This window comes from Moschus berezovskii, chromosome 13 (genome assembly GCF_049115385.1).
Source record: "Moschus berezovskii isolate FMDL1 chromosome 13, NW_MosBer_1.0, whole genome shotgun sequence".
Classification (NCBI taxonomy): Eukaryota; Metazoa; Chordata; class Mammalia; order Artiodactyla; family Moschidae; genus Moschus; species Moschus berezovskii.
In genome coordinates, this window is record NC_142472.1 from 52,916,994 (window position 1) to 52,930,749 (window position 13,756).

General features: G+C 41.6%; 1 protein-coding gene across 1 annotated transcript in view; it reads left to right on the top strand.

Annotated features, from left to right (window-relative positions):
• LOC129556377 (phospholipid-transporting ATPase IB) overlaps positions 1-13,756 on the top strand; it is a 485,203-nt gene that overhangs the window by 114,863 nt on the left and 356,584 nt on the right. The window contains exons 11-14 of the mRNA XM_055426358.2: positions 2,410-2,575; positions 6,098-6,225; positions 7,055-7,132; positions 12,322-12,410. Of these exons, the coding sequence (XP_055282333.2) occupies positions 2,410-2,575; positions 6,098-6,225; positions 7,055-7,132; positions 12,322-12,410 (461 nt within the window). The remainder of the gene's footprint in view (positions 1-2,409; positions 2,576-6,097; positions 6,226-7,054; positions 7,133-12,321; positions 12,411-13,756) is intronic.

Below are 13,756 nucleotides of genomic sequence, written 5' to 3' on the forward strand. Positions count from 1 at the left end.
ACCAAGGATGAGATGGTTGGATGGCATCACCGACTCAATGGACATGAGTTTGAACAAGCTCTGGGAGTTGGTGATGGACAGGGAAGCCTGGCGTGCTGCAGTCCATGGGGTCACAAAGAGTCAGATACAACTAAGCGACTGAACTGAACTGAAAGTGAAATGGAGAAACGAGTATATGTGAAGGAAATGGTGCTGTGCTGTTTAGATTCTTAGAAGACTACAAAATCGCCAGCTTTGCAACTCCTAGACTCCCTAGCCTCACAGAAAGCCACAGTAACGGTAGTCTTGGATTTGGGGATATAATTCAGATAAGGTTCAGCCTCCTGTGGTCTGAGATTCTCTATGGAACGTAGCAATGAGTCGCCTCTCATTTTTATCTCGATTTTGTTCCCACGTTTTGACTTTGTGGTCTTACTTTCAGGGACATTTTCATCCTAGTTCTGTTGGGGTCCGATAGATTGGGAAGAGGGAGTGAGAGAGTGGACTCGAGTTGGCACCATTTTTTTGGCCAGTCCGTGCCCTGCAAGCATTCATATCATCTGATCTTGTGAATCAGTGTCGCCTGTAGAGGGACAGGGCTCAGGACTCGTGGAAGGAGACTGTGGAGTGGAGCTCTCGCCACCCCGCCCCCACTGTCCTCCCCTGGCTTCTGCTCTGTCTTCCTCCAGGAAGGGTTGTCACCATCTGCTATATTACTGTGTCATTTTCCTGTTGCTTCTATGACAAATCGCACAAATGCCGTGGCTTACAACCACATGAAGCTCTTACATGACGTTCTGTAGGACGGAGGTCTGATGAGGGTCTCATCCACATCGTGGTGTTGGCCGGCAGCCTCTTTAGAACATTCCAGGAGGTTCCAGAGGAGACTCCTTTCTTGCCTTTCCCAGCATCCTAGAGGCTGCCTGAATTTCTTGGATGGCAACCCACTCTTGCCTGGAAAATCCCATGGATAGAGGAGCCTGGTGGGTTACAGACCATGGGATTGCAAAGAGTCGGACAGGACTTAGCGACTAAGCACATCCATTTTAGGAACTTCCCTGATGGCTCAGTGGTAAAGAATCTGCCTGCCAGTGTAGGAGACTCAGGTTTGATCCCTGGGTTGGGAAGATCTCCTGGAGAAGGGAATGGTGACCCACTCCAATATTCTTGCTGGGAAATCCTATGGACAGAGGAGCCTGGCGGGCTATAGTCCATGGGGTCGTAAAGAGTCAGACATGGCTGAGTGACTAAACGACAATAACATCCATCTTCAGAGCATCAACACTGCATCTCTTTGGCCATTTGTTTGTAGTTATATCTCCCTCTGACCGTAGCTGGGAAAGGATCTCTTCTTTTTCTGCTTTTGAAGACCTAAGTAATTAAATTGGGCCCATTTGGAGAATTCAGGTTAATCTCCCGAAGTCATACCAGAAAAGCCCCTTTGCTGTATAAAGTAACATATTCATGGGCCAGGTCATCTTGGGGAGGAACATTATTCTGTTCACCACAGCTAACTTCTGAGATTTTCAAAAAATGACTTTGAGTTAATACCTGTCCAGTGCAAACTGTTGTGTTGACTTTTCCACTGCAGAGGGTATACAGCTCCAAAGGTGATGTGCAGTGGTCTTCAAATCTGGTCTTAATGAAGCTTTCTGGCCTCACTCGCTTTTTGTGTAGCTCGGCTGGTTTCCCCACCAGCAGTGAGAAAGCAGGCCATGAGCATTCACAGACGCTGCTCTGTCTGCTTTTATCATTGCTTCCTGCCCGTATTCTGTCTGTGGTTAGGACCTTAGGACTCTGTTCAGAATTCTCCTGGCTCCTCAAGCTTTCTTGATTCTTCTTTGTTTCTCATTCACAGTTTTCCAAATAAACTCTTTGTCTATCCATTTATTTTTGACACCTGCTGTTCTGTTTTGCATTACTGATGTGTGTGTTTGTGTATGTCTCCCCCCCTGCTCCCACACCACCCCAATTAAAATTTGAGCTACTGAGCTTAAAAAATAACTCATCATGTATTAATTACAGAGCTATGTTATTCCTTTGAAGATTCTAGATTTTCCTGATGTAGAATCTTTGTTTCTCTTAAATTAGCAACATCTTGATTTCTTTAAAACTGGATGTAAATGACGTAGAACCTGCCATGTTTTAAGATCACACAAGTCTCTAATTTTTTGTTAAAATGTAGTCATAAGAAGTACAAACTGAATCGGGTAGAGTTGTGACGATTTTTAGAGTGTGTCTTCTGTGTTCTTTATGTAAAACTAGATGTTGATTGAGGCGCGTAGTACACTTTAAAATTTCTTTGCTTATTGGGCAAAGAAAATACAGTCTTTTATTTGTTGAATTTGGTTAACTTGCCTCCTTTTCCCCCTCCTGTTGGCCCCTGAGTGTATTCTGTGACCCTTATTGATTTTAAATGCTCTTGTGCAGAATTCCACCAAAGCCCCTCTCAAGAGGTCGAACGTGGAGAAGGTAACCAACGTGCAGATCCTGGTGCTGTTCGGCATCCTCCTGGTCATGGCCCTGGTGAGCTCGGTGGGGGCCCTGTACTGGAACGGCTCTCAAGGAGGGAAGAACTGGTACATCAAGAAGATGGGTATGTACTGGGCAGGCTGCTTGTTGACGTGGTCCACCCTTCCGAGTATGTGCCATCCTAACTCCTTCTTCACCCTTGGCCTGTTGTACACAAAGCCCATCTTTGAAGAACCGCTAGCAGGAGTCTCGTGATAAAGTGAAGGTGGACTCCTCTGGGGATTGCTGTATATTCAGGTGGTTATTTCTTAAAATTACTTATGTTTTGGCTGCACCGGGTCTTCACTGCTGCGTGCACGCTTTCTCTAGTTGTGGCTCGCGGGCTCCTCACTGTCAAGAGAAGGCACACGGGCTCCAGAGCCTGTGGGCTTTGGTACTTTTGGCGCGTGGGCTCTGAAATTGCAGCACATGTGCTCAGTTGCTCCGAGTCTTGTGGAATCGAACACACGTCCCCCGCACTGGCAGGCAGATTCTTAACCACCGGACCACCAGGAAAGTCCCAGATGATTCCCTTTTGATTGTTCGTGTTGGAGTTATTTTCTTAGTGGTTGCTTAAGGAATTATGGCTTATGTCTTAATTCATCAGCATCGACTTCAGATTAATACTAACTCAATTCCAATAAAATACAGAAACTTTACTCCAGTGTAGGTCCATTTTCTGCCCTACTTTGTGTTGTTATTACCATATGTATTACATCTGTCTTTGTTATCAAGCCAATAATACAGTGTTGTACTTACTGCGTATGTAATTTTATGTCTTTTAAAGAAGCAAAAAGAAAAAAAACAAGTGTGTTTATAGAGTTGTTTCACTTTAACTTACTTATTTACTCTTATTCCCAATTCTTTTCATTTCTTCCTGTGTATCTGAGTTACCAACTTGTCATGTCTTTATTTCACGTACCTTCTTTGTTTCCTGACCTTTTTGCTGGCATGTATTTTACATTGGGGCTTCCATAGTGGCTCAGTTGGTTAAAAAAAATTTGCCTGCTTTGCAGGAGAGTGCTTGCAGTACAAAAGACATTAGTTCAATCCCTGGGTTGGAAAGATCCCCTGGAGAAGGAAATGGCAAGCTACTCCAGTGTTCTTGACTGCAGAATCCCATGGACAGAGATGGGTAGGCTACCATCCATGGGGTCACAAAGAGTTGGACATGACTGAGCAACTAAACCACCACTGCCGTGTTACATCTAGATATGTCCGTTGTGCAATTTTATAATCTTTTATCACTTAAAAAAATCCAAGTGGAAGTATAGAACATATGTAATTATATTCTTTTATAAGTACTTACATAATTACCTTTATTGCCCTTGTTTCTTTATGTGCATTGAATTGCTGTCTGGTGTCACTTCTGTTTTCCTGGAGAATTTCCTTTGTTATTTCTTGTAAGGCAGACTGGATAGCAACAAATCATCCCAGGTTTTTATCTTGGACTTCTAGGGGGTCAGCATAGCTTAGAAGTCAGCCAGTGGGTGGTCAGAGGTTGTCCTGACCTTCCCTTGAGCCAGTGAGGGGCCAGTTGTTTGATCTATGTGTGGCTTCGGAATTGGCCTCACTGATGGGAAGTTTAAAATCAACCCCACGTTCAGTCAGGCACTAGAGGCTCACAAGGACTCGTCCAGTCTCCTGAGCAGGTGCAGCCTTGCACATGGACCTGCCCTCTGGACCACCAGGGCTGGGTGTAATCCTAGCTAGTTTTCCTTGGCCATCTTTCCATGGATCTGCCTGTTTAATATCTGTCTAGTCTGCTGGGTTTTTTGCCTCTACTAGTATTGGGAGAGATTTGTCTTCCCTGATCAGGGATGTCTATTGTTTTTTCACAGTGCCCTAGGCATGGCAGTTTTATGCTCTGCTTCAGATACTGTAGGATCCCTCAGACTGTTCCTGTTCTGACAGTCTGTCCCACCCTGGGATAGAATTTATGCAACTTGGGCTGGGGTGGGGGGATGAGAGTTGCCAGTCCTCAGGGCCCTCCCCACCTACCACCCAGAGCAGAACTTAAGCAACGTGGATCTGGGGGAGAGAAGGGGAAAATAGACTTTGGCTTAAGTGCCAAAGTCTCCCACTCATTGAGATCGAGCAGTTATTCTTGAATTCATGCTTTTGAATTTTTTGTGTGCTCTATGATCGGTTTCTCGGCACTTTGAATGCTTGTTTTGATAGTTTTGTCCAGTTGTATGGCTTTTTGTTTTGAGATTTGCTAATCTCCTTCCACAGCAATTCCAGAAAAATAAATAAAATTTAATGACAAAATAAATAGTGATAAGTTGAGTAATACATTTGAATTTTAAGCTTTGAAGTATTTTCTTGGGATAGTTATTATTCCCAGCTTTCTTTATATTTTAGTTAAACTGATGGAAACATTTTTTTTCCCCTTTCCTAGTTGTCTCATATAGAAAGCTCACACATTTTGAACTGCCCAGGAGGACTGTTGTTGCCACTTTATAGATGGGAAAAGTCACTGGGACTTCCATTGTAGGTTGGGTCAAAATTCCTTGATTTTGGTTCTTAAAACATGGATTTCAACCATGTTGTATGTTTAGCTTCAAACGTGACGACAGATGGTTTTGTTTATGTATTAGTTGCAGCATGTCATGGTTTAGGTGCATAAACAACAGTGACGCTATACTGATGTACAAGCTTTGTGGAAACTGTCATTTAAATTGCTCAGCTGACATCAAACTCCAGTACTAGCTGCATGATTTACAGTGAAGAATTTACTTATTTTTGGTTCCATTCAGTGCTTTGTGCCTTGTTATCCTTAGGGTGAAGTCTAAGTAGCTCCAGTAAAAGCCATCAGACTTCACATTTGTACCATCAGTGTCAGAGCTTTGACTTCAGAGAACTTTCCTCTTTGACACTCAGAGACCCTGTGCCTCCCCCTCCTCTCCTGGTCCCTTCTGCCTTAGCCGATTCTGCTTCAGATTCTTCCTTTAGGGACCATGTTCCATTAAGGCATTCTTTCTCTTGTCTTCTATAAATAGGCTCAAAGCTTCCTGTCTGCCTCCCTGTCTGCACCTGTTTTCCTGTTCACACTTGCCCCAGTTTGACCAATTCTTTAGGGTGTCCCCATACACTCCTACCTTAGTGAGGTTGTAGGTATTCCTACAACCATCTCGGACGCCTGTCCTCTTTTCTGCATCCTTTTCAGTTAGCTTCCTTCCTGCCATCCTCCAGAACTTGTCTTAAGCCTCCGTTCTTCTGGATGATTTTGAGTGACTGTGACTGTGCCTTCCCATTAAACCCCTGCTGCCACGGTGTCTGCATGCCTGTGAACTCCTCTTTAATCGATATCCCCTGCTGCATGATCACCTTGGCAGATGCTAACTTCTGCTCACGCCTTTCCCCCAAAGCCTCCTATTGGAAGCCAGCTCTTTATTGGAAGGAATTGTATCATCACAGCCTTGTGTATCCACAGTTCATGGCACAGAGCAGGTGCTCAGTAACTATTTCAACTTGAATCTCTAAATGTACACTTAAGCCAATCAACTTCTTTTGTGAACATCTTTCAAAAAAATGCCAGCATAATAAAGTACAGGGATACTGAACGGAGACTAAGCTATGCACATATTGTGGTTTTCTTCTGTAGACGCGACCTCAGACAATTTTGGATACAACCTGTTGACATTCATCATCCTCTACAACAATCTGATTCCCATCAGTCTGCTGGTGACTCTCGAGGTTGTGAAGTACACACAAGCCCTCTTCATAAACTGGGTGAGTATCACACATGGCTGGAAGCAGAGCTGCTGGGGATGTGTCATTTCCTAATATCCTGTCAGAGCCTTAGTGATGAAACCGGACCTCCAGAAAAAGAGGAGAGTCATTGATTTAGAATTCGATCTTGGATTTCACTGCCTAGAGACTGGGCAAGGTTGTCCCTGAGCCAGTGGTGGTGGTGACTAGTCACCTAGTGTCTCAGTTTCCTGGGCCATGAAACAGGCAGGTGCTCTCAGAAGCATCAGTGGGATAATGGAGAAGAAGGCAAGCAGGTCCCTGTCTTCCAGTGCGTGGGGATGAAGTGGCTGCAGCTGCTCATGTTTTATAGTCTCCTTAGTGCAGAAGGAAAGCTCTCTTAGGTGTGTCTGCTTAAGTGTTTTTTATATCAAAATTCACAGTGACAGTGAGCTTGGGTTCTGTTGCAAGAGTCCAGGTGGAATTTTCAAGGACCCACCATGGTCGTGAAGCACTGGACCTCAGCAGCTAGTATTTGATGATCAGACACTTTCATGTGCATTTTTTTTTATGGGCGTTTTTATTCGAGCTTCACAACAACCCTTTGAATGAGGTAGTAGCTAAGCTCAGAAATATGAGTTAGTCTAGGTTAGGAAATGATCATCTGGAAGCCAAATCTTCTAGATATAAATAAATACCATGTTTTCCCCTGTATCTCAGTCTTTTTCTACATAAATAGACTCTGTATTTTCGTCACTAAATTAAAAATTAGCATCTATTTGAGTTATCTCTTTTGAGCTTCTTCTTAATCTAAATGAGCGATGGATGGTGGATATTTGCTGAAGTCCCCCCACTCCTTTCTCTCTCTCAGGACACAGATATGTATTATCTAGGAAATGACACTCCTGCCATGGCCAGGACGTCAAACCTTAATGAAGAGCTTGGCCAGGTGAGAGCCTCTTGGGGACTTTGGGACAGTGATGTGAGCATGAGGGCAGACAAGTGTTGGAAGAACTGTGGAGAGATTGTGCAAAAATAATTCTCCATAAAAGTGGTTTTGATGTCTGAAGAGCTCTGTAGTATTTACAGGTATTATTCAATACAAATGTTAATTGATCTTGACTTGCTTTTTAAGGCATGGATAGATCTTATCACCTAGAAGATCTTATCACCTGCAACACATTTAGTACAAAAAATATAGTGCAAGGTTACTTTGCATGCAAGATTGTTCATCAGGAGCAAATAAAGGGAAGACAATGGTTAAGATGCTTGGATATTGGGTTGTTGTTCAGTTGCTAAGTTGTGTCTGACTCTTTGCAACCCCATGGACTGCAGCACGCCAGGCTTCCCTGTCCTTCACTATCTTCCAGAGTTTGTTCAAACTCATGTCCATCGAGTCAGTCATACTATCTAACCATCTCATCCTCTGTTGCCCCCTTCTCCTTTTGCCCTTAATCTTTCTCAGCATCAAGGTCTTTCCCAATGAGATGGCTCATCGGATCAGGTGGCCAAAGTGTTGGAGCTTCAGTTTCATCATCAGTCCTTCCAGTGAATATTCAGTGCTGATTTCCTTTAGGGTTGACTGGTTTGATTTCCTTGCTGTCCAAGGGACTTTATGTGGGGGCTAATTTGAAGGACATAAATCCATAAAATCTCTCACATGTTCCTGATTTTGTCTCTGTAATATTTCAGGGACCCAGTTTCTCTCCCACCATCACCCCCAAACCCCATTGCCGTTTTACTGAGTTACACTTTGCATTATGTCCTCATTGTGAGTTGAAATCACTGCAAAGTCTAAGTCTGTTGAATACACTATAATTACAGATTATAATTTCATTTTATTTACTTATCTTATATGATTCTCCCCACAACCCCATGAAGAGAGTGCAGTATACATCAGACTAAACTGGCCTTCTCTTTGAACCCTGCTCCAGTCGTCCATCAGAGTTAATTTACCTGAAACAATCTCTCCAAACACAAATACAGTAAAAAAAAGTGACAGTGATATGTTTCTGTTTCCATCCTGGGATTTCTGAGCCTGTTCAAAGGTGTGGAGACGAGGTCTTTGGTCATCTTTGTCTGCCTTTGTTATTTTAGCATAATGGTTAGCGTAACTTCGTTCTCAAATGCTGTTGAACTGAACCCAAATGATTGAAGGATTCAGTGTCCTCCGCTCCTACGATGAGATCAGTCAGTTCAGTTCAGTTCAGTCGCTCAGTCATGTCTGACTCTTTGCAACCCCATGAATCACAGCATGCCAGGCCTCCCTGTCCATCACCAACTCCTGGAGTTCACTCAAACTCATGTCCATCGAGTCAGTGATGCCATCCAACCATCTCATTCTCTGTTGTCCCTGTCTGCTCCCGCCCCTAATCCCTCCCAGGATCAGAGTCTTTTCCAGTGAGTCAGCTCGTCGCATGAGGTGGCCAAAGTACTGGAGTTTTAGCTTTAGCATCAGTCCTTCCAATGAACACCCAGGATTGATCTCCTCTAGAATAGACTGGTTGGATCTCCTTGCAGTCCAAGGGACTCTCAAGAGTCTTCTCCAACACCACAGTTCAAAAGCATCAATTCTTCAGTGATCAGCTTTCTTCACAGTCCAACTCTCACATCCATACATGAACACGGGAAAAATCATAGCCTAGACTAGATGGACCTTTACTGGCAAAGTAATGTCTCTGCTTTTTAATATATTATCAAGGTTGGTCATAACTTTCCTTCCAAGGGGTAAGCGTCTTTTAATTTCATGGCTGCAATCAGCATCTGCAGTGATTTTGGAGCCCAAAAAAATAAAGTCTGACACTGCTTCCACTGTTTCCCCATCTATTTCCCATGAAGTGATGGGACCAGATGCCATGATCTTTGTTTTCTGAATGTTGAGCTTCAAGCCAACCTTTTCACTCTCCTCGTTCACTTTCATCAAGAGCCTTTTGAGTTCCTCTTCACTTTCTGCCATAAGGGTGGTGTCATCTGCATATCTGAGGTTATTGATATTTCTCCTGGCAATCTTGATTCCAGTTTGTGCTTCTTCCAGCCCAGCATTCCTCATGATGTACTCTGCATATAAGTTAAATAAGCAGGGGGACAATATACAACCTTGACATACTCCTTTTCCTATTAGGAACCAGTCTGTTGTTCCATGTCCAGTTCTAACTTGCTTCCTGACCTGCATACAGGTTTCTCAAGAGGCAGGTCAGGGGGTCTGGTATTCCCATCTCTTTCAGAATGTTCCACAGTTTATTGTGATCCACACAGTCAAAGGCTTTGGCATAGTCAATGAAGCAGAAATAGATGTTTTTCTGGAACTCTCTTGCTTTCTCCATGATCCAGCAGATGTTGGAAATTTGATCTCTGGTTCCTTTGCCTTTTCTAAAACCTTCTCGAACATCTGGAAGTTCACGGTTCACATATTGCTGAAGCCTGGCTTGGAGAATTTTGAGCATGACTTTACTAGCGTGTGAGATGAGTGCAATTGTGCAGTAGTTTGAACATTCTTTGACATTGCCTTTCTTTGGAATTGGAATGAAGACTGACCTTTTCCAGTCCTGTGGCCACTGCTGAGTTTTCCAAATTTGCTGGCATATTGAATGCAGCACTCTCACAGCATCATCTTTCAGGATTTGAAATAGCTCAATTGGAATTCCATCACCTCCACTAGCTTTGTTCGTAGTTATGCTCTCTAAGGCCCACTTGACTTCACATTCCAAGATGTCTGGCTCCAGGTGAGTGATCACGCCATCGTGATTAACTTAGTCATGAAGATCTTTTTTGTATAGTTCTTCTGTGTATTCTTGCCAACTCTTCTTAATATCTTCTGCTTCTGTTAGGTCCATACCATTTCTGTCCTTTATTGAGCCCATCTTTGCGTGAAATGTTCCCTTGATATCTCTAATTTTCTTGAAGAGATCGCTTATTTTTCCTATTCTGTTGTTTTCTCTATTTCTTTGCATTGGTCGCTGAGGAAGGCTTTCTTGTCTCTCCTTGCTATTCTTGGGAACTCTGCATTCAAATGCTTATATCTTTCCTTTTCTCCTTTGCTTTTCACTTCTCTTCACAGCTATTTGTAAGGCCTCCTCAGACAGCCATTTTGCTTTTTTGCATTTCTTTTCCATGGGGATGGTCTAGGTCCCTGTCTCCTGTACAATGTCACGAACCTCCGTCCAGAGTTCATCAGGCACTCTATCAGATCTAGTCCCTTAAATCTATTTCTCACTTCCACTGTATAATCATAATGGATTTGATTTAGGTCATATCTGAACGGTCTAGTGGTTTTCCCTACTTTCTTCAATTTAAGTCTGAATTTGGCAATAAGGAGTTCATGATCTGAGCCACAGTCAGCTCCTGGTCTTGTTTTTGCTAACTGTATACAGCTTCTCCATCTTTGGCTGCAAAGAATATAATCAATCTGATTTCGGTGTTGACCATCTGGTGATGTCCATGTGTAGAGTCTTCTCTTGTGTTGTTGGAAGAGGGTGTTTGCTATGACCAGTGCGTTCTCTTGGCAAAACTCTATTAGCCTTTGCCCTGCTTCATTCCGTGCTCCAAGGCCAAATTTGCCAGTTACTCCAGGTGTTTCTTGACTTCCTACTTTTGCATTCCAGTCCCCTATAATGAAAAGGACATCTTTTTTGGGGTGTTAGTACGACGAGATAGTTCATCCTAATTGGGAATAGGAAAAGTTTGCATGGGGAAGTAGTTCTGAGTTGGAACTGAAAAGACAAGTCAAAATCCAATAGGCAGAATAATAGAAAAATCTTAATTCCTTATTATAAAATTGTCATTTTGAAATATTTTGATATCATCTTTTAACTTTTAAAAAAGAAACAGGAAGAGATACTGCGTTTTGAAAGGCTGATTCTACTGAACTTTTTATACCCCTAGTCTTACTGCAGATAAAACTTATATTTAAACTTGTTTATGGTTAAAGCATTCATTACTTTAATAATGTACTGATTTCATATTTCTGTGTACTATTTGACTTCTTTAGGATGGTTAATAATCATTACTTGAAGGCACTTTAAAAATTATTCTTAGTATTTGCTTATATTGTATCAATTAGGAAAAGTCTTGAGTACACAGTTCTTGTTATTAATCTGTCTTGTATAAAAACAGTGCAGTGTGACTTCCCTAGCACAGTTCTTGGGAATTCCTGGAATCCATCTCATATCCAGCCGCAGTCATGACCCCTCTTTAGAAAGTCACTGAGAAACTGGAATTTTACTGGAGACAGTTCTGTTAATACTCCCCTCTCACTAATCTATGATGTAATTTCCCAGAAAGTTAGACATGGAGTAATGTTACTTATCTTCTGGCCAAACGCTTATGGACATGGACGTTGAGTCCCAGAAGGCTGAGGTAACTTTTCCAACCCGCACGATTCAGAGCCTGACCTGGACTCCCTTCCCTTGCGGTCCTGAGTTCTTTGCCTGTTCCCCGCTCGTACATCCACGCAGGAGGACAGAACGGAACAGCACACGTGCATTTGGGCTCATCTCCTGTGCACTCAGTTAATCATGTCTAAATGGTTTGCTTATTGACTCTCACAGGAATTTCTCTTTTCACCTTTGTATATCGAGAGCCTAGCGTGTTAAGTCATATAGAACTTTGTGCCTTAGAAAGTTACATTAATCTGTTGCAGTGCCATGCTGCCTTTATGTAACCTCACTATGATGGTGATTGAAAAGCTTAGTGTTCTGTGCTATTTCAGGACATGCTTTCAGTCCAACCAAGGGATGGAGTTTTAAAAACAAATATTTTTTGGTTGCCACAGTCTGGTTTTATTGTCTTGATGTATTAGACACAAGAATGAATTCTGTGTAAGTGTCATTGAGATGCCTTGTGGTGAAATTTAGTGCTTACTGATGTTAAATGGATTCAGGTCTGTTACTGAAATCTCTTTTGTATGTTTCCACACATGTGGACTCCAGAATTGTGGTCTTAAGCTTTAAAATATATTAGTTTTACAATATATAATTATCACATATAACATATGTTTAATTATAAAATATGTTTTGCTTGCCTAAGGAAATTTACCTTTGAAAACTAATACAGATTTTGAGACATGTAGAATAAAAGACTTCACTTATGTGCCTTTGCATGTTATTACATTCTTGGCATATATTTTTCTCTTTGATTTAGGTAAAATATCTATTTTCCGACAAAACAGGAACTCTGACATGCAATATCATGAACTTCAAAAAGTGTAGCATTGCTGGGGTAACCTATGGGTGAGTGTCTTTATGACATACTGGATTTCATTTGTATTCTTCCAACAAAAAAAGTTTATTTTTAGCCACTTAGTCAAATACCTTCACTTTCTGATACTTTGAAAGGGTATTTATAAGGGATTTGGTTTCATAATTACTACTGAAGATATTTAACACTGAATGAGTCCCAATTTAGAACAGTTAAAACATGGTTATTTCTAGAAATACTAACCTATGAGGAAATCTCCAGGAATATGTAACTTTATATTTCCAGTCTAGTAAGTATACGTTTCTACTTCATGTTTAGATCTCAACACTTTCCTTTTTTAAAAGGAGCATAGTGCATCTGGCTATGTTCTTATTTCTCAAGGGTTTGTGAGTCTGTATACATTTTAGAATTGTTCTGTTTCTGGCATTTTGATATGGATTGCACTGGGCCTGTGGATTTCTCTGGGTAGTATAGACATTTCAGCACTAATTCTTCCAATCCATGAGCACAGAACGCCTTTCCGTTCATTTGTGTTGCTGAATTTCTTTCAGGACTGTATCACACTTTTCAGTGTATGATCTTTTATTCCTTTGGTTGAATTTATTCCTAGGTATTTTCTTCTTTTTGATGCAAGTATAAGTGGAATTGTTTTCTTAATTTCTCCTTCTGATAGTTCTTTACTAATGCATCAGATTTTTGTATATTGATTTTGTATCTTGCAACTTCACTGAATTTGTTAGTTCTAACAGATTTTTGGTAGAATCTTTTAGAGTTTATATATATAATATCATATCATCTATAAATAGTGACAGTTTTGTTTTTTCCTTTTCTATTTGGATACCGTTTACTTCTTTTTCTTGCCTAATTGCTATGGCTAGGACTTCTAATACTATGTTGAGAAAAAAATAATAAGAGTAGGCATCTTTGTTTTATTCTTGATCTTAGAGGAAATGCTTTCTGTTTTTCACTGTTGAGTATGATATTAGCCTTGGATTTGTCATATATTATATGGACTTTATTATATTGGGGTACATTCCTTATATACCCATTTTGCTGACAGATTTTTCATTATATGTGAATTTTGAATTTTATCAAATGCTTTTTCTGCATCTATTGAGGCAAATCTATTGGGGCTTCCCTCATAGCTCAGTTTGTAAAGAATCTATTTGCAATGCAGGAGACCCCAGTTAGATTCCTGAGTTGGGAAGATCCACTGGAGAAGGGATAGGCTACCCACTCCAGTGTTCTTGGGCTTCCCTTGTGACTCAGCTGGTAAAGAATCCACCTGCAATGTGGGAGACCTGGGTTTGATCCCTGGGTTGGGAAGATCCCGTGGAGAAAGGAAAGGGTACCTACTCCAGTATTCTGGCCTGGAGAA